The sequence below is a fragment of the Syngnathus typhle genome, linkage group LG13 (genome assembly GCF_033458585.1).
Source record: "Syngnathus typhle isolate RoL2023-S1 ecotype Sweden linkage group LG13, RoL_Styp_1.0, whole genome shotgun sequence".
NCBI classification, from domain to species: Eukaryota; Metazoa; Chordata; class Actinopteri; order Syngnathiformes; family Syngnathidae; genus Syngnathus; species Syngnathus typhle.
In genome coordinates, this window is record NC_083750.1 from 3,930,623 (window position 1) to 3,957,755 (window position 27,133).

The 27,133-nt window shown below is 41.3% G+C and overlaps 3 protein-coding genes across 4 annotated transcripts; 2 read left to right on the plus strand and 1 right to left on the minus strand.

Annotated features, from left to right (window-relative positions):
• Window positions 1–344: 344 nt before the first annotated feature.
• LOC133165815 (pituitary adenylate cyclase-activating polypeptide type I receptor-like) lies at window positions 345–13,987 on the minus strand. The gene is made up of 14 exons (XM_061295709.1): window positions 13,913–13,987; window positions 12,564–12,672; window positions 9,602–9,640; window positions 9,427–9,534; window positions 9,255–9,355; window positions 9,088–9,185; window positions 8,872–9,004; window positions 8,645–8,798; window positions 8,063–8,123; window positions 7,910–7,979; window positions 7,744–7,838; window positions 4,504–4,633; window positions 1,601–1,642; window positions 345–1,427 (listed from the first exon to the last, which is right to left on the minus strand). Exons 1-14 carry the CDS (start codon window positions 13,985–13,987, stop codon window positions 1,278–1,280), a joined length of 1,365 nt encoding a protein of 454 aa, XP_061151693.1. The 3' UTR covers window positions 345–1,277.
• Window positions 13,988–16,770: 2,783 nt separating this feature from the next.
• cfap300 (cilia and flagella associated protein 300) lies at window positions 16,771–19,259 on the plus strand. The gene is made up of 7 exons (XM_061295631.1): window positions 16,771–16,966; window positions 17,085–17,166; window positions 18,096–18,159; window positions 18,217–18,374; window positions 18,443–18,615; window positions 18,761–18,827; window positions 18,909–19,259. Exons 1-7 carry the CDS (start codon window positions 16,857–16,859, stop codon window positions 19,038–19,040), a joined length of 786 nt encoding a protein of 261 aa, XP_061151615.1. The 5' UTR covers window positions 16,771–16,856; the 3' UTR covers window positions 19,041–19,259.
• A 976-nt stretch (window positions 19,260–20,235) lies between these two features.
• Window positions 20,236–25,525, plus strand: eef1da (eukaryotic translation elongation factor 1 delta a (guanine nucleotide exchange protein)). Of its 2 annotated transcripts, XM_061295607.1 has the most exons (9): window positions 20,236–20,282; window positions 21,427–21,864; window positions 22,842–22,962; window positions 23,830–23,886; window positions 24,530–24,608; window positions 24,672–24,766; window positions 24,827–25,015; window positions 25,175–25,369; window positions 25,450–25,525. In XM_061295607.1, the coding sequence occupies exons 1-9, from the start codon at window positions 20,251–20,253 to the stop codon at window positions 25,486–25,488; spliced, it is 1,245 nt and encodes a 414-aa protein (XP_061151591.1). In that variant the 5' UTR covers window positions 20,236–20,250; the 3' UTR covers window positions 25,489–25,525. The 2 variants fall into 2 exon arrangements, with proteins under 2 accessions (XP_061151591.1, XP_061151592.1); XM_061295608.1 differs by lacking the exon at window positions 23,830–23,886.
• Window positions 25,526–27,133: the final 1,608 nt, after the last annotated feature.

A 27,133-nucleotide genomic window follows, 5' to 3' on the forward strand; every position in this document is an offset into this window, starting at 1 on the left:
ACCAATTGCAGGGCACACAGAGACAAACAACCATTCCCACTTGCACTCACACCACGGGGCAATTTGGAGTGCTCAATCGGCCTACCAAGCATGTTTGTGGGATGTCGGAGGAAACCGGAGTGCCCGGAGAAAACCCACACGGAAACAGGGAGAACATGCAAACTCCACACAGGGAGGGCCGGAGGTGGAATTGAACCCGCACCCTCTTTCCTTGCTGTGAGGCAGACGTGCTAACCAGTGTACCACCAAGCCACCCTGCTTCTACATAATAGTCATATTATTGAAACACGATGAAGAATTAAATATTTTATGGTTTCAAAATACAAAACTACCAACTATTATCATTCAGGCTTTATGCATTTTCTCATTTATTACTGTGCTCCCCCCCTTTACATACATGTCCTTCTCTATATCCTCAGCAACAATGGAAATACAGTGGAGCCTCGGTTTTCGAACACAATCCGTTCCAGAAGGCTGTTTGAGAAGTGATTCGTTCGAATTCTGAATCATGTTTTCACATTAAAATAATGGAAAAAAAAAAATCTGTTCCAAGATAAAAAGAAAAACGCCTTTTTTAAGCATTTTTTCATTTGCGCATTTTTGTCCGATGGCGCAACTGTAGCGCACCGCCGAACGCGCAACCGTAGCGCGTCGCCGACCGAATATATTTTGTATAAAAGTTCATGGAAAATACAGTGACAATATGTCAGTGTGAACTGATACAAAGTGCCTAGTGATACTGTAAAGTTAAAAGAAAAAACAAAAGAATTTCCTAACTTGGTTCAAAACCGACTACAAACCCCAATTTTGAAGTGAATGTTGAACATATGAAAATAAATCAGTTGGAACAAAATATCTGTATGTATTCAATTGAATAGTTGTAAATGATTGGCAAATCATATTGTATTTTGGGTTTATTTACAATATACACAACATTGCAATTGGGGTTTGTATAATAAGACACTAGAGTATTGTCATCCTAAATGCTCAGTCTAATCACAATGATGTTTTTTTTTTACATTTAGCAACTCACTTAGTGCAAATTAAATAACATGTTGACACACAGGTACAACATAGAATGTAAAAAGTCCAAAAAACATCAAGCCAATTAAATAAAATACAAAAAGGTCAGATGAGTTAATCCATTAGGTTAAATTATAGGTCCAATTTAAACATAGAAGTTGGTCAAGGCTCAGTGCAGCACAGTCTAGAATCCACATTCTTGTTTTGACAACCCAAAATATGGATTTAAATGTCCCTTCAGTGTTTGCTTATGGTCATACGGTAGAGATGTTACCAGTGGAAGGGAGCCGCCGAAGTCCGCCGCCGCGCGCTCCAACGCTAACCTGACTGATACTTCGTTTGGCTGATGTGGGCTGACTTTGGTTGTGACATTTCCACACCCACCTCTGCAGCTCTGCCTGCACCTGGGAAGCAAGGGAGGTTCATGCTGTATTATGAACCACAAAAACATGGCATGATTGTCAGGTCAAAGCCTGATTTCCACAAAGAAGCCATTCTGTGTTTGAGATGGTCTTTGCAATGATAATTGACTGCGCGGGTGCATGCATTATGTTTCCTTGAAAATGCACTCACTTACCTCTCCATTCATGAAACAGTAAAGCAGAGCCACCACAAAGCCCTGGGGAGAAAAGTAACAGACTGGATCTTTAAAAGCGCATTCGTAACAGTTTATGTTCACATGGACAAAGTTACCGTCTTTTTCCGTGCATAATGCGCCCCCGTGCATAATACGCAGCCTAAAAATGGCATGACGATGCTGGAAAAAAGCCTGTACCCATGTATAATACGCACCCAAATTTTGACTCTTACTTAAGTCCGTAAACGTAAAATTATTTCAGAAAAAGGATCATCTTTGGGAACAACCGGATGTTATTCTGCCGGTCAGTATCACATGCGGTAGCAAACTCGATAGCAAAGAAATGTTTCGGATTTGTGTAGGGTAACATTGTGACAGCAAACGAGCAGGTGATCGAGCAAGCGTCTGATACTATAACTTGCTCTCTTAACCATCTTGATGAAACTGCTAATTAAACTGTGAATGAACTAATAGGTAGAGAACTGAACTCTCGCTCTTTGTATGGCTGACGTGTCTTGCGCATGCGTTCTGAGCATCGGATCCGAATTTCCGCCGCCGAGTTCGAATATCTAGCGCCATCTAGGTGTCGATTTTTAAACTAGTACTGTAATGGCGGCCTCCATATGATATCCGGTCTGCGATGGAGATTAAAAACCAAACAATATTTGACAATAATACACCATCAAGGATTGCACCATCGCATCAAACGGTGTGTCGTCAATTATGAATTTTACTTACTAAGTGTGTTGGGCAGGATGGCTGAATGTGATGCGCGATTGACAACAAACAAGAAGAAAGGTGTGATTTCAAGTTTTATTTCGAGGGAGATTTTCTTCAAAAATTGTTGTACCCATGCATAATCCGCACCCCAGATTTCAGGACAATAAATTAATTGAATTTTGCGCATTATGCACGGCAAAAGACGGTATTTTTTATTATACTCAGGTGCACTGGTTTCATGGATAATGAAAATATTGATCCTGTAGAGCAGTGGTCCCCAACCACCGGGCCGCGGACCGGTTACCGGTCCGTGGGTCACTTGGTACGGGGCCGCCAAGCCGCACAGAAAAAAAAAAAAATTATCGACGATCAATTAATTCAGGTCAAGACACTCGTCCCGGTCACGTGACATGTTTCCCCAGTCGAGCCCGCAAAGCCAATATGTGGCTAACTAACCAGGAAATGAAGCATTCAAAACTGCTTCAACACATGGAGACCAAGCATCCTGCAATAAAAGACAAACCTTAATCACTTCGGGTGTCATTGTCTCCGATTACGTCTAGATGTGACCGGCTCGTTTCTGAGAAACAAACTCAGTGCTCCCACTAATTCAACGTAATGGTGAGTTTTATTTTTGTCATTTGTACTTGTTTTTATGTCAGTCGTATCATTTTATTTCATCGTATTTATATATTTATTATAAATGTATTATTTATTTACATAAATGTATTATTTATTTATATGTCGTATCATTTTATTTCATCGTATTTATATATTATTATAAATGTATTATTTATTTATTTATATAACTGTATTATTTATTTATATAAATGCCGGTCCGCGGAAATATTTCTGACATGTAACCGGTCCGTGGCGCAAAAAAGGTTGGGGACCACTGCTATAGAGGATATGCACATGACGTCACAGACCGGCTGACGGTTTGTTTGGGTGGCAAAAAGCGGCGGACGCCGGGTGGTGCTAATAGGGCCAAGGTTGGATTGAGCTTTAGAGATGCGTGTACTGGGGCATTTCTTTTAGCATTTTATCGGTTGTTACGGTGCAACTTTGACCATGGTGAAGAGTTGTTGTGCCATTGGATGTGCCTATCGCTTCCAAAAAGACAATACCAAGAAGCTGTATCAGTTCCCTGCGGACTAGACCAGAAAGGATAGCTGGGTGGCGGTGCTTCGTAGGGCGGAACATGGCCGCAACAACTCTAAGCTTTGGAAGCCAACTATCCATTCTTACATCTGCTCAGATCCCTTTGTGAAAGGTACATAATTTTGTTTTATTGACGTCAACATTCATCTCTGAGGTATGGCTCGGATATTCCCTTTTTCTTGCTGCTACTCGGCCATGACCTAAGGAATGCATAATTACACCGCTTCATTGCAGTATGTTTGTCCAATTGCTAGTTTCTAATAATTTGATTGTTCACATATCTACAATTATAAGTCAAATCATCCATTGTCACTGGTGGATACAGGGTACACCCACAGGCGGATACACCCAAAGATCAGTTCGGCCTCACCTGAAACACCAAACTAGATCCGCCATTTTCCATTTTTATTTCAAGCTTGTCTGAAAAACAACTATCAAATAGTTGTAAATGTCTGGATATGTTACTGGCGGAAAGGTCGCCTTATCAGAAGACCAAGCGCTTGCTGTCCCAGCTCCTGCTACGCTTGAGCTGGTGGCGTTCTTACTTGGCTTCCACAGCGGATCAACACTAATGTTGTATTTTTTTCAACTTTTCAATGTATCGCTTTCTTGGTCCAACTGGACGAAATAATCACTCACGACACCCACCCAGGCCGCCATCCTCACGTATATCCACAGACGAGACCTCCTACGAAGCGGGAATCAAGGTTCAGATCCACAGCCAGGACGAGCCACCCTTCATTGGCCAGCTGGGATTTGGCGTGGCTCCTGGTTTTCAAACTTTTGTATCATGTCAGCAGCAACTGGTACAAATCCAGTGGCAATGGACGAGGCTTTTTGCCACCCAAACAAAAATGGCCGCCCCGATCTGTGACGTCAGTGCATAGCCTCTATTAGGACCTTTGCGTTCATGCGTCACATTTGCGGGTGGGAAAAAAAAACTTGTGGACATGCGCAGATTGTAGTAGTAATAGAAGAAGTCGGAGCAACTTTTGTATCAACAAAACACGAGCAGGTGGTACCTGGAAGGATCCCAAACCCAGTTCGATATAGAGCCGGGCCGCCACGCCCGTGTTCTCCGGCAGGAAGGCGAACAGAGTGTAGTGCATCCCGAACAGAGGGATGAGGAAAAGCGTGGATTTAGCCAGTCTTCTGTGGAAGATAAACATCCACATGGGAGATGACAAGACAACACCACAGCATCACACGTCATTAAAAGTATCCTTTTGTTTGAAATGTCAGGTGAGACCCAAATGCAAATTTCCAATCAGTGGATTAAATGTCACGCTATAAAGCAGCAACTCAGTTTTAGTTACAGTAGTTTACTCAGCAGGACCAGAGAACAGAGGGGTTTATTTGTTTGCAGTTCTCAAAGAAAGTAGTAACTGAAATTGAAAACCCTTATAAAGAGTGCTTTTGCTACAAAGGTTGCTTTCTTGCCATTTGTTGGCATACCACCCGGCTAGCATGTTAGCATTTGATACATTTTGATTATGAATATGACACTCTTTACGGATGGATGCCCAAACATGGGAAAGATGTAACGCTCCTATCAATCGGCCTAAAATGGAGACTGATGATTTTCAGTTAGCCATTGTTTCATATTGAAGAAATGGGGTAGAAATACAAAAAGTCCTGCCTAGCTACAAAAACAGATATGCTCAAACTTCATTGAATAAAGTACATAAGCAGACAAGTATATTCACGTATTAAATCAACATTTTAAGCATATATTAAATACCCACACACCAAATCAATAAAGAAGACGTAACTAGACATTTTTGATAGGGGGTAATGACAAAGGTTTTTATAACTTTATGATCTGATATGTATTTCTGTGCACTTTGAAATAACAAATGTTTTTCAAGATATTGCCTGAATAGCTTAATGACCCTTAAGGAACTGTTTAATGCATGCCTGATGATTTTCTAAATCACGGACACTGTCAAAGTCGGCTAAAAATGTTCAGCACTTGATTATACAGTGGAGCCTCGGTTTTCGAACACAATCCGAAGGCTGTTCGAGAAGTGAAATGTTCAAATTCCGAATCATATTTCACTATTACAAACAATGAAAAGAAAATTAATCCGTTCCAAGACAAACCCCCCTCCCCCCCGCCTTTTTCTAAGCATTTTTTCAATTGGGCATTTTTGTCCAATCGCGCAACTGCAGCGCACCGCCGAACGCGCAACCGTAACCCGTCGCTGACCCGCAACTGCACCGCGCTGGTCGCATTATTGTGACAGAGCCGTCGCTGAAATTTAGAAAATATTTTTGAAGTCCTGCTGTACTTTCCAAAATTCAAGTGGACTTCAGTGCGCAGGGAGCTTAATTTTGTCCGATCGCGCAACTGCAGCGCACCGGGCGCTCAGTGTCGCATTGCTTTAGGAGCGTCTTTGTGTTTTAGGATGGCTGTACTGCTCCCACTTGCCTCCTTTGGAGGCATGATTAGAGTTGATGCAGTCTTCAGAGTAACGAGAACATAATAACGAACGGAGTCAGTTGGCGTGCGGGTCCTCTCGGTTCATCTCGCGAGGTTCGACAACCGAATTTCGTCCGACATCCGAAGCAAAAAAATCTCGAATTTTTTGTTCGAATACCTATTTGTTTGAGAACCGGGACGTTCGAAAAGCGAGGCTCCACTGTATCTTATGTTTTGACTAATGCTAGACGCCAGTTTTTGATTACTACTGAACGTTCTGGACAGAGGGAAATATTTTGCGTAACAAAGAAAAGATATGGTTGGAAGCATTATTAAACTAAGAATATGATGACGTAAGACATGGAGTATCAAAAGAACAAACAAACAAAAAAATGGTAAGTGGTGAGTACAAACTTTGCGTAGTCAGCGAACATTAATAAATTGATGATGTCACAGCCAAAAGCTCACATAATTCCGTACAAATTGACAAAATTGAAAGAATGATGAATGGGCGGTGCTTGACAGTGGGCGAAGTGGATGTAGTATGTGCAAGAATGGTTTACAGGAAGGACACTTGGAGATAAAACCAGTAGAGGTGCCAGAGGAAGAGCGGCAGGAGGAAAACAACCAAGAACCCGGCCAAAGGTGATCGCCAAGGCCGAAAGACAAGATGGAAAACAACAGCCCCCACACACACCGAATCGCCCATAATCAGCACCCACCCCCACGGAACCAGTTCTCACCGAACCAGCACCCAATCCCATGGAATCAAACTCTCTTGCGAACTTGCCACACCCCCTGACTCATCACCCATAAAACTCGGCCCACACTGGCATGTGCAACTGAATATAAGCTGACCAAAGAACCTTGAACATTGCCTTTTCTGAATGGAGACTTTCTGCTCTTGAGCATGGTCGCACAAAAGGCCCAGCGCTCTATTGCACTTTCCTGAAAACAGAGCTTTCTTAACAAGAATTGTGATTGAACTCAACCAACCTGTGTAAGTCTAGATTTTGTTTCGGTGTCTTAGCCTTTTCCTAAAACTGAAGAAATAAAACGAGCATGCGGTGAGTAAATTGGATAACAGGTGATTGGCTCGGGCTTTTGCCTTGAGTTGCGGATAGCGCGCTTCCCAAATTGTGAACCAAATCCAACAACATGCAGATTTATGTACATATAAACTGCATTTTTCAAAACGCCTTTTTAACAAACGTCTCCCATACTAGTAAGATTGATCTCTCGCAAGCCTAGATATATCCCACCTAATATTTGTAATACAAAGATTTTTCTGGCACCTTCTTTGAACTATCCTGGTGGGGAATAAATCTATTTCTGGCACCATCTGCTATTTTTAACATCTTAGCATCTGAATTAATTCAGTTGAGTATTATTCAAATAAAATATTAATGTAAAATATACACATCCTGTACTTAACAGTTTGGTTAATTTATTAAAAATAATATAATATGTTGAATGTCTCAGGGGTATGAATAATATAGACACTGCATGTGCATTAGGGTCAAAAGGCATGTAGCATAACAGTCCCCAAATTTCTCAGCTAAGTCATCTTAATTAGTTCTACTAAATGGTATAAAGGTAAAAAGCAAAAATGCATTTGAGCATCATTTTTGAGGTTACAATGTTGTCGGAGGTTTTGCCTGGAGTCAGATATCAAAGACTTGATTTTCAAGTCAAATTCAATCAGTGTAAAGTTGAAAGAGACTTCTGTAGATGTTCGCTCGCTGCTCCAGGTTATGACTCCTGCCAGTTTAGAGCCTCCAAGTCAAAAGCAATTTTTTCCACATCAAAGACTTTCAATTTGTCATCCTCTGTGACTCACATAAAATGTCCGGTGTCATTGTTTCCGGACATGGCAGAAGATTTGAGCTTCTGGACCAGGATGCGGATCACGTTGATAAAGATGATAATGTTGACCTGTTGGATATGATGTATATAAGGCACCTATTTTGGAATATTTAGACGTGCAACAAACACCAGCAACTCACCAGCAACGTAGCTGTTATCGGTCCTTTGATAATCCACCAAATGCCAACATTGTCGGTGTCGTCCCAGCACCTAGCCACATGTAGAATAAATCATGATTTGGTTTCTTTTATTTGTTGTGACATGACTAAATGTAACAATTTTGTTTATCATACCCTCTGTCATCATAGAAGAATCTGCTCAGCACCCAAAGAATGAGAATAATGGATGGGAGGCCTGTGACAGGTAGGAAAATATGTGGAAGAATATTGTGATTACCATTGAGCCAAATGACATCGTGAATATAATAGCTTTTCTTTAAGTATAAATGTAAATACAATTCAAATTCAATGAAAAATATAAAAGTTAACAAACATGTCCACTGTAAAAACAAACAGTCCACTTTTGAATTTAAAATGTAAAACTAAATAATAATATGAAAACACAAATTTAAATAAATTTCACATCGATTCTTTCCTATTTTTAATGGTAATATCACCACTGAACACTAGATGGCTTTTTGTCACAATGTATAATACAACTGGCCTTGCAGTAGCACTGTTGAAAAATGGTGGTCCCCCTCCAGCATAAGTCTCTAACTTGTTCTGAAAACAATGCTGATACGTAGTGAATCATTCCCAACTGCGACTTTAATGAAAAAATATAAGTAGTCCTCCGCTAGTTGCTTCTTTGTCCTTCAGCCCACAAGATAAGGATGGCACCTGACACCTCAATTAACACCAAAAAGGCAGACTTACCCCATCCAATCAGGATGTACCACCAGAAGTACTTCCTCTGGGAGACGAAGGTGAGCGCTAGCAGGGTCTGCAGATACATGCCCTCCACCAGCAGCCAAAAGTAATTGGCCAGAATGCTGAACTGGAAGAACGCCACGGCCGATTTGCACGCCGTCTGACGGGAGCAACGGGTTGGTCCCTTTCGTTAAAGTCAACTTCTTCACACACTTAATTGGGCAAAGGCTCACCGTGGACATGGAACAGTGGTCCAGCGTCTCGTCAGCGAACAGGACCGTGTCTTTGATGAAGACGGCGCTGGCCCTCAGGACGAACGAGGAGAACAAGTTGACGTGGATGTAGTTCCTGGTACATCGAAACTTCCTGAGAGTTCAATGTGAAGTCATTTTAGGAATGAAGAAAAGTAAAACATGAACCAACGCTAAATCTTCTATATTTATTTTGACCTGAAAGCAGTGAACACCACTATGGCTGTTATGAGGGAGACGAGCGAGGTGGCGTAGCCCACAGTGTACACCTGTCTAAAGGTGGACAGGTAACTAGTCTGCAACCGGGAAACAAAGAACCCTTGTTAGTATCTTGTTCGACAATAATGTGAGTGATGACAACCAACCTCTGATTCCGGCCCGTTGTCGTCACTAAAAGCACAAACTTCCTGGTAGGGCGGATAAATGTCTGACCAGCCTTCTGCTGTACAGTTCCTGTAAACCAACCCTTACCATGGGAGCAAAGACAACAATGAACTCGTAAGGATCCAGTGTGACCTCTGATCATATTCAACTAACCTTGACCACTGGAGAAATGCTGAAAGATGTCAGAGCACGACACATTGACCACCTGACCTACATCGGCTCTCAACCAGCAGCCAATCTGGTCCCACTCGGTCTGGCATCCTGGAAACAGTCAAGAAAAGCCAATAAATACATCTAAAACTTTTCCTTTATTTTTCTAACAACTTACTATTTTCTCCTGATATTGCACGAATACTGTACTTCCTCTCTACCAGTCACAAACCTCCAAATATTTTTGTCATTTGTCTTGAGTTCACCAAACAACCTGACACTTTCCATCCGACAATTCTGCTAAAAAGAGTCTTTCCTTCAGTCTCCTTTTCTACAAGAGTCACGCTAGTCTTTTGCTTCCTGTCACAAAATGGGGGGCGGGGCAACTATTTTTCCACAGACTCTCTTACATAACAGTCATCACCCAGGACAAGGACCGAGGAGACAAGGTGAAGGTAAACAAGTCGGAGGAACTTAGCTCTTCAACTCCCTCACAGTCCTGGTGATAAGATGACAAAGTGACTAATATCAAACAATTATGGGGGAAGGGGTGGGTCAATCAAAATGCTCCTGGCTTAAGCGACAGCAAAATAAATGTCAAATGCAGGAGGAAGTAAATGCTGTAACCAGTCATGCAATAACCTGTCGTGCTCCTTCCTAAAATTGTCCTATATGATTATTTCTGTCCATTCGCATGTAAAAGTGACGTCACCTCAACGAGTGACCTGAAGCGGACGATAGTGCGCACGCAAGCCAGTCGCCTCCGAGCCTTCCTGTCACAAAGAACACGTCAGGGATGTGGAAATATTTTAGATTTAAGGTAGCATTTGCTGGGTATGTGTGTATGTAAATATGTCATCTCAGTGAGGCAAAATGAATTGAACTGAACACACTAGCCACTTTTTATGATGCACTCTTTTATTGCCCCATCAAGCAGGCAATATAATATACCGTTTATTTATTCATAATAATGCTTGGCTTGACTTGAGCTGTGTGCGCTAACATGATGTGGATATTGCTACAATATCATATTTATTATAGTTTGTCATTCATTTGTTTTGATATGGATTATATGATTAAATATAATTCGATTAATTTACCTGTTATATATAATTGCATGTATGTGCTGTATGTATTGTGCGTGGCCAATGGGTGATTATTACTTTCAAACAATTCCGCAGGCGTTACTAATAACAATAATAATGGCTGCATCGCATTTAAATCATTACGATGGTTCACTGGCTTACTGGGTCAGTAAAATGAAGTTGGGTGATGGTAACAAACTCATAGTATATGGAAATTATTGTGTTCTGTGAATGCACAAGGCTGCTTAGTACAATTCATTAGGAGTCAATTGCAAGCATAGGAAATAAAAAAGCATAAATGCTAATGACTAGCATGGGAAGATTACCGGTTTCTTGTCCATTCTGTGACTTCTAAATAATAATTATAAACTAAAAGTCTAGTTGTATTTTCTTTTATATCAATAAGTGGCTCTTAACACTCACCACTCACATTAGTTACAAAAATCATATTGATCAATTATATTCTGAACACAATGTAGCAATACATGTAGATTAGGGGTGTCCAAACTACGGCCCGCGGGCCAACTGCGGCCCACGGTCTAGTTTTTATTGGCCCGCAGCAAATTCTGAAAACATTGATTAATTGAATATGGCCCGCACAAGAAGCTTGAGCTCAACTCTGTTGCACTTCTCAGTTTCCACACTAGATGGAGCCCGCCACACAAAGCGTTCCATTAGCACCCCCCCCCCCCCCCCCCCCCCCCCCCGGAAAAGAAGCGAATGGTTACAATGGTAATGCTTCGTGGAATGTCTGTGCTATGCATTTATGGTGCGCCTTATATATGGACAAAGTTTTAAAATGGGCCATTTATTGAAGGTGCTCCTTATAGTCCGGTGCACCTTATAGTCCGGAAAATACGGTAATTGTTATTGATGTATGTATGTTTTTATGAAGTTCAATTTTATCGATTGTTAATATGTATTATTAAAGAAAACACACTCCAAGTGGATTCACTTTACATTATTTCCCATGGGATTGCTTTTAATTAGTGCCACTTAACAGTTTGTGTTTGACTTTGTTCCAGTGTACTGTTAATGAATTGACCTTTTAAAATCAATAAGGTTCTCGCCTTGACAATTGTTCTGAGCTGCAGTTAACAAAGAAGCTAAAGCAGGTTTTATTAGTGGCTTTCCAATCAAATAGCAGTGCAGTTCATTCGCAAATTGAAGTGCTTTGAGATAGTAGAACAATTCCCATGTGGGATTGACTTTGTGCTGGCTTTGGAAACTCAAAGTCAGACAGATTTTCATTTTTAACCGATAGTAGAAAGAAAGAAGAAGCGTATGATGTAACATTTGCCCTCATTTATCAATACCCTACATGAATTATGGAAAGATGCACGTGGTTTTACCACGGTCAACATCTTTGTGTTGAGGCGTGATCACAAGAGGTGATGGGTAGGAGGATGCACATGTCGCATCACCCCCCCCCCCTCCTTTTTGAGGCCAACAAGCAGTGCAAAAAAAAAAGAAAAAAAATTACAAGAAGAAAAATGAGGAACAAGCGCAATGCCTTTCCTGCCCTTTTGTGTCTGCTTTCAAAGAAATGTTGTGACACGTGAATGTCACCTTATTTAGGATTAGCCGCACTCTTTTGGAATTGCTTTGGACGCCCAGGGGAGAGCGTGCTGATGACGATGATGACTGTGGATGGCGCCATGGCAGCAGGAAGGCTCAGAGTCAAGCATTTACTCGAAAAAAAGAAACCACATGCCCATCTTAAACTTGACAGTGATTACCTCAATGATTCAGCGAATGCTTGAGACAAAATGCTGTGGTCAGATTTTTTTGGGTGACCTGGCTGCCGTGTTTGAAAGATGAAAAAATGATGACCCAAATAACACACGACAGATTTTAGCTGCACCTTTGAGAACACAAAGGCCAGCGGGATGTCGAATGCCGCATTTAGATCACTTTAGCGTCAAATCGCTCAAGTGTGTTCATTCTGTGATGAAATGGTGCTAAAAAGCTTGTTGTGGCATCCGAACTGGGAGGGGAAAGTTGCATGTGTTTTTTTTTTTTTGTATGCAAAGCATCATCAGCAAAGTCACCCACCGCCGCGCGCCGTCTGGTTCTCAACTTCTCTCCTCCTCGCCAGGCTGCAGGTCTCGCCGGCCCTCAGGTGCTGAGCAATGATGGCGCAGTCCGGGTGAATAGCGTCCACCTGAAAACATGACAAAATAGTGCCGCATACTCACACACATCACAAATGGCTGCTATTATGCTCATGGGTGAAAAAAGGTGTAGAGTGACATCATCACTCTTCTTTCTTGTAGTGTCAAAAGCAATTGTTACAGTGGCAATATCCCACCTTTGTACACAATGGCGGCGCTAGAGGGTGAGCCGCAGGGGCACTGGACCCCTTCAAATATGCTTGGTCCCCAGGTCTTGACTTTGGGGCTATTTTCCAATTTTTCCAGAATTATTTTCAATATTTCCGCCTGTTTCCAATAGAAAACATGTATTGATTCTCTAACAGTGTTTACTAAAGAGTTTTTAAAAAAATAAATAAATTTGTGGACACCCTGAGATAGCTTCACCCCACCCCATTCTCCCTCCAAGGAAAAACATCCTAGCTCTGACAGTGTCTGTACAAAAGGCACATTGTTATTTGTTTATTTATTATTTATTCATCACTCTTATTTATTCATTGTTTGTGCTTTCTTGTTTTAATTTTTTTGTGTTGTTTACTTGTATGTATATTGTGTACTATGTCTTGTCACCGTGGGATAGTGGGAACGTAATTTCGATCTCTTTGTGTGTCTTGGCATGTGAAGAAATTGACAATAAAGCAGACTTTGACTTTGACTTAAATTGTCTATAATAGGTAATAATAAAATAGTTCCCTTCTATCCTGACCTTGGCAAACGACAATACATCTCTATTGTGACATCATCTCATTATTTGATTGCAGGATGCCGTGTACCCAGTCACGGCAATGTACTGCATTTACAGGACTTGAGTCCGTACAAAAGGCACAATCAAAATTCCGGACCTTTTGTTGACAATGACAATTGAGCGTGATCTCTTTCTTTCATTTTGTAGTTCAAATATTTGACATGATTATTGTGTATACATTCTCAAGTGTATGCAAGGAACATTCTTCTGATGCCACAATTCTGCAGAATCTCTGGAAGGCTCAATAGTTGTCAAGAACCACTACAGTCAACTTCATGAACAAAATTGTCTAGTATTTTAAATATGAATTTAAGTTGTTCAATATGAAAACGATTGCAGTCATTATAAAAACTATCCAACAGTTCCCCAGCTGATTATTATTTTTGTACATGACTGGATGGAGCACTAATTAGTGCCACCAGGCTAATGACAAAATATCCCGTGCAGCTAAGAAATAATAATTCATCAATATTAAGTCTACAAATGAGAGATTCAATGGCACTCACCGTGGGGACACAAAGACTAAAGAAAAGCAAGAATCTCTCCTGATGTTTGGAAAATATTTCCTTATTGGGCCTCATTGTGGTAGTGATGATGGCGACAATTCCAGAAGATTTGAGTTCCGTGTGTGTGCAGCCCCGCTATGAAATATGAACTGTGTCAACCTAAAATAGATGACTGCCAGATGCAAACTTGAGTCTCTCCTCTTCACTCTCTCTTTTGCACTAGCAGCCCTCAATCTCTCTCTCTCTTCTTCTCTCTCTGAGAATCAGGTGGAGGCACATCTCAAGAGAGGCATATAAGACTGCACGGTCCATTTAAAGACACGACGCGCCTTCTCGCCGCTAATGGGAGGCAATCGGTCACGCGTTAATGAATGTCAGCGAGCGGCGGCGGAGGCGTGCACGTCCCGGATAAATGCGTGCGTGCGCATGAGCAAATCGGCTTGATTTGATTGGGCAGACGGCTAACTGAATTACGTTCATTTAAAAAGTCTGTCTCTCTCTATGGAATCCTGCAAATGTTCCGTGATCATTAGGCCATGGCTGTGCGTCACTTGGCTTTATTAGCGTCATTAATTTGTTGATTATGAAGTTTGTAGTTGAGAGAGGCATGTTAAGTGGATGACCCAGCTAGTTATGTAGACACCCGTCAGTGTGCTCTTACTTCCATCGAATTGAAAAAGTTTCTTGTTCAGGTTGAGGAGGCGTTTAGTTGTCATAAGTGGAAAGGCCAACCACCGAAACACCTATTTGTGTGATGTAATGTAAGTATTGTAAGCCTAAACTATAACTTAAATCTAATAAATAAATATCTTTTTGTTTTTCATTAGAGGGAGTTGTCTTAAGTGCAGAGGCGTAGCCAGGAATTTTTCCAGTAGGGGCGCACGCCCACAGGAAAAAAAATCTAACATCACCCACGCCGTTCGCTGATCGCTAAAACAACATCCGGGTCGGGGAGGCAAACGTTGAATGGATAACATCGCGCACATAGAATAGCGCAAGCACATTCGCGCAAGACCGAAAGAAAAAAAACGGCATGAAAATGAAGAATCGAAAAAGCTCGATTTTTTTCAACCGGGGCGCAGGGAGTCCGAACCGGGGCGCCGCCCCGGCTCGCCCCGGCTTGGCTACGCCTCTGCTTAAGTGGATGACACACCCAGTGAAAAGCTTCTCAATATCATAACACTGTAAAACCAAGTCTGGGCTTTTTTTTATTTTTTTTATGCCATTGCTTTGAACTTGGCCTGTGCTTTGAGAGTGCATAAAATATAAAATTTCAAATTGTTTTAAATGAGGTTGTCTTATGTGGATGAATCACCAGGCGAAACACTTATCAGCGTGAGGCGGCAGCGTACAGCAGGTTGCATGCGTGATGATGACGCGAGGTTACAAGAACATGACATTAATTAGCCCTTAGCCGACTCGCCGTAATGACTTACTGACAAACCGAGGTCACCTTGTGATTAGAGAGAGAGTTGCTCAAAACTCCTGTTATTATGTCAATTATTTTCAGCATGGAAGATGAATTGTGTTGTCAAACCAACACATTTAAAGCACTACACAGGAGTAAAGCCAGGACTAGCGCGCAACATAATGTGACAGCTAATGTTGCATGATTGAAGGCCTCTAGATTTGCAAGAGAGGCACGTAAATGCATCGCTGCTATTGTCGCTGCCCCTCCCACACCAATGTAAATAACTTTAAGGGTTTTAAATGTAAAAATACTATGTCATCTTCAGAAGAAGCCAAGGCAGTCTGTCATGGCATACGCAATCATAAAAATGTCGCTCAAACTGTTAAAAAAAAGTTTGGCTTGCACATTAAATACTTTCAATAATGCTGGCTCAGTGACTTGGAAAATGTACTTCAATTCATGCCAGACAAGCACAACGTTGTTTAGTGTTTATTTCTTCTACCAAGGACGTCGTGGAATGCATCGGTGTAGGTTATTTATTTGGAAGTTTTTTTTTTAATGTATTCATTTTTTTCATGTTTCCCTTAAAAATCAGATATAATCAATTATAATCTGACAGGGTTAGGATTTTACATTTATGATAAATAATTAAATATAAAATAAATATAATATAAATAAATTCACACAAAAATACGTTAGCTTATATTCAAAATATTAAATGTATAAAATTGTATCAATATAAACCTATACAAAATTAAGACAATTTTGATGCCATACTTTTATATTAATTTCTTTAAATCTCAGGGTTTTGTCCATTTTCTTTAAATCAGGCGAGTCAAACTCATTTGTTTTGCAGGCCGCATTGTAGTCAACCCAAATAAATGTATGAGCATCTCATATTATATACAGTAAAAGCTACAAAACAAACTGACAAATAACTCGTTTTCAAATCAGACGAGTAAAAACTGGTCAAATATTTTAAAAAATGTTTTATTAAAAGTGAAGACAATTTGCAATTCTAGTAATGACACACGAATTTGATGCACAATTTGTCTTCGCGGGCCACATAAAATGATGTGGCGGGCCGTATCTGGCCCCCGGGCCTTGAGTTTGACACATGTGCTTTAAATAGTAAGATGATTTTTTTAAATCTACATAGGCAAATGAATATTATCTTGATGAAGAACAACAAATAACAGAAGCATTTATTTAAAAAAAAAAAATCGAAACAAATCCCATTGATGTAGTTTCCAGTCCAAATTTGGTCGGAATCTACCTAAAGATGACAACATAAAAATGTTTTTTCATTTAATTTATAAAATAAAAGCATTTGTTATGTCAACTTTACAATGTTGTTTTTGTATTTTAGCTACGGTCGATTCTTCTAGAAAAAAAAAAAAAAAAAGACAATAAACGTCTGCGCGTCCGTTGTCAAGGCAACACCAAGGCTAGTATGAGCACACTCGTCTCTGAAGCCTTCGTTCCTCTCACTTTTGTTTTTTTTTCTTCACAGCTTTGGTAGCACAACAAGCTATGTCCGGAGATAACAATGACCTTGAACGAACTTTTTCCTTCCGTTCAGTACCATCCAGGAAGTTTGCGTTCCTGGAGGAAAAGGAGACCGTAGCTCTGTTGATGAAATGGTAAACTCCGAGATAAGCTGTCCCGTAAAAACATTTGTAAATATACTATGTTCTGTCGCCATCTGGTGGTGTCTTAATGTAATTATAGTTTTTTATTTATTTATTTATTTATTTTCAGGTCGATGCTCGGGAAACTCTCCGCACAAACGTTCAACTTTGACCAGAAGTTTCACCTTTACGATAGCGACAGGTTTGCGCTGGTATGACGTGATGTCAAGTCAACTGAGAAAAAAATTATAATTTTAGCCACTTTATTTATTCTTTTTTCCTCATTATCTTTATATTTTATTATACTGTAATTGTAGTGTTACAAAATCGTGGATAGGGGTTTTAATTGTTTATATTGGTGCTTTTTTTTTGAAAGGGGTGTGTAGATTTTTATATCCATAGTAGCCAACTTGTTCATGAGACAGGGCCTCACCAATACCGTATTGGCCCGAATATAAGACGGTGTTTTTTGCATTGAAATAAGACTGAAAAAGTGGGGGTCATCTTACATTTGGGGTCTAGACATTATACCCATTCACAACGCTAGATGGCGCCAGATATCTTTAAAGCGAATGTTGAACTTAACTCCCCAGGCCAAAGTGAACCCCTGTCACAAAGAATAAAAATAAAAATAGCGGTAGCACGAAGAAGAAAAATAGAAAATAGCGGTAAGAAAGAAAAGAGAAGAAAATAACAGAAGAGATAATAGAAAATGGAGAAATGTAGCGACAATCTGGAGAAAAGTGGGTCGAAGATTGGCCAGGTTAACCGACAGCTGAGGAGAAGTTATGATGCTTAGTTTACATATTTAAACAGATATTAAGATGTGATAGACAATTTTTGAATGATTTGAATGGGGCAAAATAACACGTTTTTTCTTGCGATTATATTGTTATAATCATTTGTTTCAGATGTATTGTAATTATTTTCTGTATAAAAATTTGGTGTTCAAAAAGTCTTTTTTCAAACTTGAGTCTTGAAAAAGACGGGGGTCGTCTTATAATCAAGGTCGTCTTATATTCGGGCCAAGACGGTAATAGTGCATGCTGTAAGTGTTGATCCATGGGGTGTTTTGAGAAAAATGTTAACGTCTTTATTTGTTGTTGATTATTTGTACGTGTCGCCATCACTCTTCATACAGTGCTTCTTCACAGACGCTAGCGTGCTCTCCAGTGTGAAAATGATGGACGGCTGGCAGCCTTTCGGTATGTCCTGTCACGTGATAGTAGGTCATTCGGGTCTAACTTTCCTTTTCTTCACAGACAGACCAGTAGCATCAGTGGACGTGGAGGTGGTACCATGCACCAAGGTCTCCATGGACCTTTTTGACCCCATCTACACTTGCGGCATCGTGGCATCTTCTGGGCACATCGCTAGATGCTTCCACGAAGTCTACCCGGACTATGATAAACTCCGAGAAGTGAGACTTTCTTTTTGTTTCACCACTTGGTTCGTTTCCCCTCCGAACAAATGTTTGTGTGTGTGCAGATGCTGCAGGATGAAGACTCAGACAACTACCATATATTGGGGAGCGCCGAGCGAGCGGAGTTTCTGTTTCGCCTCTTCAAATACCTTTGTCTCGGTGGAGAGCTGAACCAGTATGAAGACACGATCGAGCCTTACATCAATGTTACCAAAAAAGTCTACAAAGAGCTCATCAGGTACAAAAGGTCCAATATGAGTATTATTATTTTCTCCTAATGAAAACATCTGTTTCAGGCTCTAAATTTTAGAAAAAAAATACAATTTACTGATAGTTTAACGTCGCAAACTGATACAAACTATTTTCTATCGTTTTTCTTGCAGTGTTCAAAAGGATCCAGAAACTAAACGGATTGCCGTAGTCTCCATGGTGCTCAAAGTCCATGTCTATGTCCGTCTAGCATTTACTTGTTTTGATGTTGACGGAAATGGCCACAAAGTTCGAGTTATCTGCTCTGTCTCCCCACTGTAGGATGAATCGGGCCAGTGTTACCCCGGCAGCCGTGACGAGGAGCAGACCTTTGCCTATCTCATTGTGGACCCCTTCAAACGGCACGTGACACTACTCTGCCACTCTTACGGTGTTGGAACCATGTCACTTTAATGCTGTAAATTATATTGAAATACATTAATCAATTCAAATGCTGAGTACGCAGCTCTCTCTCTCTGTCTCTGTCTTTCTGTCTCTGTCTCTCTGTCTCTCTGTCTGTCTGTCTGTCTCTCTCTCTCTCTTGCTCTCTCTCTCTCTCTCTCTCTCTCTCTCTCTCTCTCTCTCTCTCTCTCTCTCTCTCTCTCTCTCTCTCTCTCTCTCTCTCTCTCTCTCTCTCTCCAACAATAGAAAAACCCAACTCTTTCACGTTGTCATCAATAAAATGTTAAGTAGATAAATAAAGTGCAGTGGTGCATTGTGTGTGATTATCTTGACATAAACATCTAATCAACATGAATCTAATCAATATAAAGCAACATAAATCTAAAAAGAAAAAAATTCTGCTTTAGACGCGTCCCAGAAACATTACTGTAGTTTTAGTATGCGACAAAAGAGCTAAACAAAGATGGAGTACAGTATGTACTACTTTCTTTCTGCCATGAATCTGATCGCATATAGTTACGTCAAAAAGAGGGCGCATACATTGTAAATACCTTTTCTCAAAGCATTATGGGGAAGGTAGTCTTTAGCGAAAGGGATCATACCATAGTTAAGTTTGATCGTAAATAGTAATATAACTGACATGCGTCTTTTATATTCAACAGATGAATATTAATCAGTTTTAAATCATGTAATGAATACAGTATGAACATTTAAAGGAGTTATTAATGGATATTTTAGGAAAAACTCCAAAGTGGCTAACCCCTCCGCGTTGACAAATAAAGACGTCCGCTCCACTGTAACTCTCTTCCGGTCGGATTACAACCGAAGCAGCACGCGAAGGAACGGCACCGAAGAATTGAAACGTCAAATAAAACATCAAGTAAGTGGGGATACTTGCCGACACTCTCAAACTTTAACAAACGCATTCGGTTTCAAAAGCGAGTGACTGTGTGACATTTCCCTTCGTGGAAACGCCACGTGTTCAGTCGCCGTTCGAGTTTGCAGCTGTCAAAAACTTCAACGGAGTTGTGCCATCTCGGATAACGTCGATATTAACCATCGATATCGGTTACTTCTGGGATATCATCCGCAATTAATGTCTGAAAATGTTAAGGAGAGCATTGAGACCGATTCATCTACTGTTTTTAATACTCCGGGTTTAAGTAATAAGTGTCCAATATGAAATGGCGCAAATGTATACATTTCATTATTTGTATTTCACATGTTGTCCGCTGATCTTTCATTTCATCAAAGGTGAGTGCTGTGCCTGTTTTATTATTATTATTTAATTCATTCTCATTACATGTTCTGCCTGTTGAAATAATTCAAATATGTCAATTGACTTGCATGGAAAGTATCAATTGGTAAAACTGCTTGTAAATGAATCAGCATGTTAAATGTTTTCCAAATGCAAGTGGTATAAGTATGCATTTTTTTTAATGTGAAATTGCACACAATCAAAAATGTTTTTATTGGGTTTGTGATGTGTTTTAATCAGAGGGAACACTGAATTCATCACAATGGAATCATGTCTGTTCTGCTTTTTAAAAAAATTTTTTTTTTTTTAATTGTGCTTTTCATACCTCTTAATTGAACACTGCTGTTGTGGTTAATTATTGTATAATAGTGCTTGTCAAGTTACTCATTGAATCAATCAAAACGAATTATAGTGTAACTTCCAAAGCCCAACACTGTCTGTCGGGAATTAGGTATAGAAATTTGTTTTATACGACTCAAGATGTGTTTGAGTTTGGAGGTTTCACTGCAAATACCAATTGTGTGGAGATGAGGAAACACCAAACACACATTAAAAGTGTAATGTGAGATTGATCCATTAGCTTTATTTGGCGCCCTTTAAACTAGTGCTGTAGCAGCCATTCTAAATTTCAAGCCTGGTTTTGGTGTTCTTCCTGGAATGACAGTAAACACTTTTTGCTCAAAATGAAGCTTTTTGATCAATCATCACCCTTCAAGAGCATGTTAAAAACGTTTTTGACATGTACTCGCTTGAGGCCATTCAAACCATGCTTGAGCCCATTTATCACCAAAATACTAGGTTGGCTTGTATGATTTACATTGCTATGCTCGCAGTTTGCTGCACATTGCTCCAATTTTTCATTTGTTTTACGCCTCTTGGCAGTTTCTCATAAAAGCCCCCTTGCATGATAGAGAAACAAAATATCATGAGTCATGCAATGGCTCCTTGTTGCCAGTCGTTCATGATAACAGAATTAAAAATCGACACGAGCATGGTGGTGGACAGAAGGGAGAAGAAGAGGGAGGAGGAATACTTGCCCTGTCCGCCACAGTTTGAATGGCCTGGTGTCCAAAACTTGTTGTGTGAAGTTAGCTGGCACTTGTTGCTTGAAGCACCTTTTTTTCCCCCCTCCTCCTTAAGCGGAATGGATCAGTTGAGCTCCGAGCAGGGAGCGGCCCCTAAGCCCGCCGCCACGCCAGAGAGGAGCATCATCAGTGGAGACAACCTCCAGTTCGGCAAGCTGCGTCGCCACAACCGTTTGTCTCAGTCAGAGAACCAGAGCTCGGGGCCCGAGGAAGAGTACTTGGGCTCCTCTGTGGAGGCCGGCGGATCCTACGGACGAAGCCCCGCCACCCACAAGCTGCAATCGTCCTCTCCGAGGAGCCCCAACTTCAGGGGGCACTGGGCCAAGCGCCACCAGCAGGACGGCGCTCAAATCCCAACGGTGAAGTCATCCGGCACCCCCCACCGGCGCTACAGCCGGGGCCGCTACCGCTCGTCGTCTGAGACGGAAAAAGGAGGCCGAGGGAGCAGGGAGCCCAAGTTTCGGAAGAAGGGCTTCTCTGAGAGCGACAACAGGTCGGGACGGGACAAGTGTGACACGGAAGGAATGGTGGAAATGTGATGTGTACTACTCTTTGTCTGCCTTGCACTGTCTTTTGGCCTCCTTGTTGTCATTTAAAAAAACAACAACGTGTTCAGTGTATCAAAACAGAACAGAGGGAGGCGACATGTTAAATGTGGCTGCCTGTTGATTGTAACTTTCTGGCCTCATGTGTAGTGATCCTGCTGAGCTGACAAGTCTGCCTCGCTGCCTGAGGAATGTGTTTATTTGACACAAGCGGGCCATTTGTTGCACTGTTGCATGTAATTTGTCCCCCCAACCCCCCCAGAGAATCATGTCTCAATTTGATACCTTTTGTGTGTGTACTATACACTCACTCACTAGTGACTCACTGAAAAGTAGCTGTTTAATGTAGTGAGATCAATAGCTGACAAAATAGTCCGCCTTCAAGTATTTTTATGATTCTTGTGGTGAAAAGTCATAGCATTTGCCATCATTTGATTGTGAAAGCAATTGGTGTACTGAATCATAGTGTTTTTTTCTAATACGGTGGTATTTAAGAAAGGTCAAAATATTAGAAACTGGTCATTATGATGCAGTGCACCAATTTACAAACACAATACGGAACACTTGCTCATATGATATTTAAACTTACTAGTCAAATATGATGGTTCATCCACCAAAATGAATAAATAGAAATTCTTTCATAAATATCCACCAGGAAGTCGAGCAACGGTCAGTGGCCAGTGAAGCCCCCTTAGACAGAGATTCTGTAAACTGCCTGCATGGAAGCCATTTAGGGGGCATTTATGCTTGGGTTTTTTTTCGTGTAATCTAAAGACATTTCTATGTATTGAATATTTTATTCTCCAGGTAATTCTGTGTGTATGCAGTCATGTCATACGAAGCATCCTGCTTTGTCAGTTTTATGGGTGCCAATTATAACTAAAATGGAAGTTTGAATCGTGTTTTTTTTTTTTTTCGTCTTTAGCGCCAACATGAGTGGACTTCAGTGCCTCACTGCCGAGAAGATCTGGTTTGACAAGCACCGCTACGATGAGGCCGAGAGGATGTTCTACGAGGGTGCCAACGGACCCGCCCCCAAGCAACAGGTGACTCCCTTTTTAGGGCGGCATGGGGGCATGTTTACCTATTGCAAATGTGCAGCAGATTATTTTCCTGACACTCTCCTGCTTTGGTGAGTTGTTAGATAACATACCCGATAACCAGCAGGTTCCTGACTACAGTTCTCATGCAGCCATTGTATATAACCTGGAGTCTCCAAAACTCAGCAGTGTAAAAAAAAAAAAATCTCCTTAAAATGAGCTTCTTCTATAGATTTTTAGATTCCTAACAAACATGAGCGGCATCTTTTAATCCACAGTGAGAGTTTTTGGATCCCTAGCATAAAGCCTTTGACCCCGAAAAGTCCAGCTGCACTATCAGTGTCGCTGGCCTCTGTTGGTTTAAGCCTCGGTTACATCATCGCGCCAAGCAGCTGTGTGCGTGTGCACACGTGTGTGTGCGCTCAATTTAGAAGCCTTAGCGAACATGCCAGTGAGGTCACGTGGTTTGGCAGCCTTTTGTAGCGGCCACTGCTAAATAAGATCTTGCCTGATGATTCGGTTCTATCTGTAACAAAGATGTGTGTGTAGTGTGAAAGTAGCAGCAGGAATACATGTGGCCATTGTGGCTTTTTTTGGGGGGGGGGGGGGTTGTACAGCCAAACACTATACGTTTAATACATCTTAGTCAGAATGAAAAGAGAAAATGCTAACTCCTTGATTTTTCTTATTGACATCATCTCTTTCAAAGTTGGAAACTAGTTAACAAAACAACAAACGATTATCATTTTGGTCTTGCTGGAAGATCATCTGAATCACTGCCTATGTGGCTCATGTGGTGGCTTCATGTTTTTTTCTGTTTTAATGGAACCTTCTTTGCGTCCCCCCCGTTACCCGCGCTTTACAACGCCACAGGTGAAAAGCGCCGTGCAGCAGCACAAAGGGCGACCGCAAAAGCGCCAGCACCGAAACGTAAGTCGCGAGTGTGTGGCAACGCTGCATGGCCTCCATGGATCATTTGATGCTTGTGTGAAATCATCAACAGAATATCATCGCACGGCTTCATTTTTTTCTTTTTGCATCATGTTCACAATCATAATGCTAATATGGCGTGAAATCCATAATTGGTCAATTAATTGCATTGATATGGGTTCTTGTGTGTGTAGAAGAAAGGCTGTCTTTATATCGAGAATAGAAAAATATCATCTTTTTGTATCTAATTCTAAATTCATCCAACTATACTGTTTTCACTCATTCATAAGAAATTTCTTTGAGAACTATCTGAAATATAATTGGAACAACCAATTTGATATTTGGTTCCTGAAAACTCATCTACTTCTTTGCTCAGCCGTCTTTGTGCTAAGAAACTCAGGTTTTGCTATTTGAAGCAGGGGTTAATTCCTCGTAGATTTCGACAATTGGTGACAGAGCTTGTTTGCTATCTCCTGCATCATTGAATTACCCAGCTCAAGTTCTCATGGAAATTTTCTGTCATTTTGCAAGCCATCTCACGTCTTTTCCTATGTGCAATTGTATTTCATTCATATTTCTAAGCATATTGAGCTGAAATTGGATCTCAATGCAATGAATGTTTTCATTCTTAAACCCCCCACAGTCGTCTTCGCATTCAGGCGATCAGGAGCTGGTTGCCCGCATGAAGAGCCTGGAGGTGGAGAACCACACTTTACACAAAGGTGGGCATGTTGAAGCATTTTTTTGCCTGACTGGTGTTTTAACTGGGCTGTCATTGCTGTTAGTGGTGGGTGATATGAGAGCCGCCCTGCAGAAGCTTGAGGCCAGAGTGGCTCAGCTGGAGAAGATCCCCGCAACCGCTGCCGGCTCCACAGTCAAGGTAGGAGAGCACAATGTCGTCATACCTTCTCCTGTCTCTTAATCCCATTTCCTTTGCCAGGCTGCTCCCGTCAAACAAGTGGAAGAAAATGGGGATGACGACGACGACGTGGACTTGTTTGGCAGCGACGACGAAGCTGATGAGGAGGCGGCTCGTCTCAAGCAAGAGCGTGTGGAAGCTTACACAGCCAAGAAGGCCAAAAAGCCAACCCTGATCGCGAAGTCGTCCATCTTATTGGATGTCAAGCCTGTAAGTCCCGACTCGCTACCGAAAACACTAGGGCCTTGATGTACAGTCGTGCTGCTGTGCGTTTATTAATTGCTTTGAAAGTTCAGACGTGAGATGTCTCTGTGATCCTCACTTTACATTAAGCAGCGGTTTGACAGATGAGTTTTTGCGTCTTCCCAGTGGGACGATGAGACTGACATGTCCAAGCTGGAGGAGTGTGTACGCTCGGTTCAGATGGACGGGCTCCTGTGGGGTGCGTCCAAATTGGTGCCAGTGGGCTACGGCATTAAGAAGCTGCAGATCAACTGCGTGGTGGAGGACGAAAAAGTTGGCACAGACATCTTGGAAGAGGAGATCACCAAGTTTGAGGACTTTGTGAGTAAACAAAATGGATACTTTTATTTTGTATTTCAAAGCTTTGAGGTAAACTTTGGGTTTTTGTCTCGCTCATGCAGGTGCAAAGCATCGATGTTGCCGCCTTCAATAAGATCTGAGAAAAGTGCTGCTGTTCATTAAAATTTAAAAATACAATTTGTTCTCCGGCTCCTTCATACTAAGGTTCACTGGCAGTGACATTGGTTACACCCACACAATGATTCAATATAAAAAAATATTCTTTACAAAGATGCCAATCTGTACTATACATGGTCATTTTTTTTTTTCTTTTCTTTTCCATAGTACTTAAAAATTAAATTTGTGCTCCGGCTTTCATATTAGGGTTCACTGACAGTGACATTGGTCACACCCGCACAATGATTCAATATAAAAATTATTTACAATGGCGCCAATCCGTACTATACATTTTTTTAAAAAACATTTTTTAATAACAAAAGCCTTACAAGGGCATGGTGTCGCCATCTCCTGGTCAGTTAGTGAAATGCTTGGCCGTTTTTTTTTTCTATTTATCTCGTGCTACTTGTATATATTCCGTTTTTAGTGTAGAAACAAATGTAGGCTATTTCAGATAACTTTAGGCAAACCAATAGGACCCAAACCTTCATATCTACAGTATAAACAATTTTGATTTTCTAAAAAGTAAAAGTACTGGTTTTGTGCTTTTATTTACATATTTCAGAGTATAACTGCAATTGTCAGGAATCATTAAAAAAATCAACAGGATTCTTGCTTGCTGACTCCCATCCCATCTTGTCGGCAGGTGGCAACCTTAATTGTACACCTTTAGTCTTCTCATTTGGAATGCTGGTTTCCTTGAGTGAAATCACTGCATATGGAAAGAGACAAACATCATTGATCATCTATTGCCATTAATTTAGCATGAACATGTCAGGGCATTTGCCTTTATCTGAGATTCTGTTGAATTCCCTCTGGAGGTTTTCGTCCAGACCGTCCTTCAGCTCCGCCAGGCCTCCTCGCATGGTTTTGTACATCAAGTATGGCAATGCGTCGGTGTCGGGCATCGACACCCGTTTGGATTGGAAATGAAGGGATCTGCATTTCTGGAATTAGAAAATAAAATAAAATAAAATAAGAGGGCTTGAACCAATGGATTTTACCTGTGTGTTCCGGCGTACATGAAGGAAATGAAGGTGGTCATCGCTGCGGCAGAGCTTCTCCAGCTCAGCCTCGTTCCTCCGGACATCAGCCGTCTCACGCTCCAGCTTCTCCAACAGCTGCTCTGTCTGTGCCAGGGCCGCCCGTTCTCGCACTCTGATCGCCTCCCTCACGTCACACCGTTGCTTCTCGATGGTGCGGAGCAGTTTGGAGAAGACCCTGTCGTTCTCCTCCTCTGCTGCCTCCGTGGCGTGCTGAGGGGAAAATTAAGAATTGGATAAGAAATTGGAATTAAAAAAAAACTACATGAATGTATTCATGTACACACACTCACTTTGATGTATCTGACCACATAGCGCAGCTCCTTCTCTACATCCTTGATGTTCTGCGTGCACTTCAAAGATGCTTCTTGGAGTTTTTTCTACAAAAACATGAAGTGCAGGCACAGGCAGTTTTGAGTCCTGCGAGTGGTATTGAAAAACTGAACTTCTTGCGTGAGCCACTGCTGACCGGTTGCCTACAACGTGCCATGTATGCACCCCCCTCAGGTGGTGGCCCCAGACATACCTGCTGGGCCATCCGCTCGTCCACCAGCCGCACGGTGTCATGGTTCTTGTGTTGGCCTTT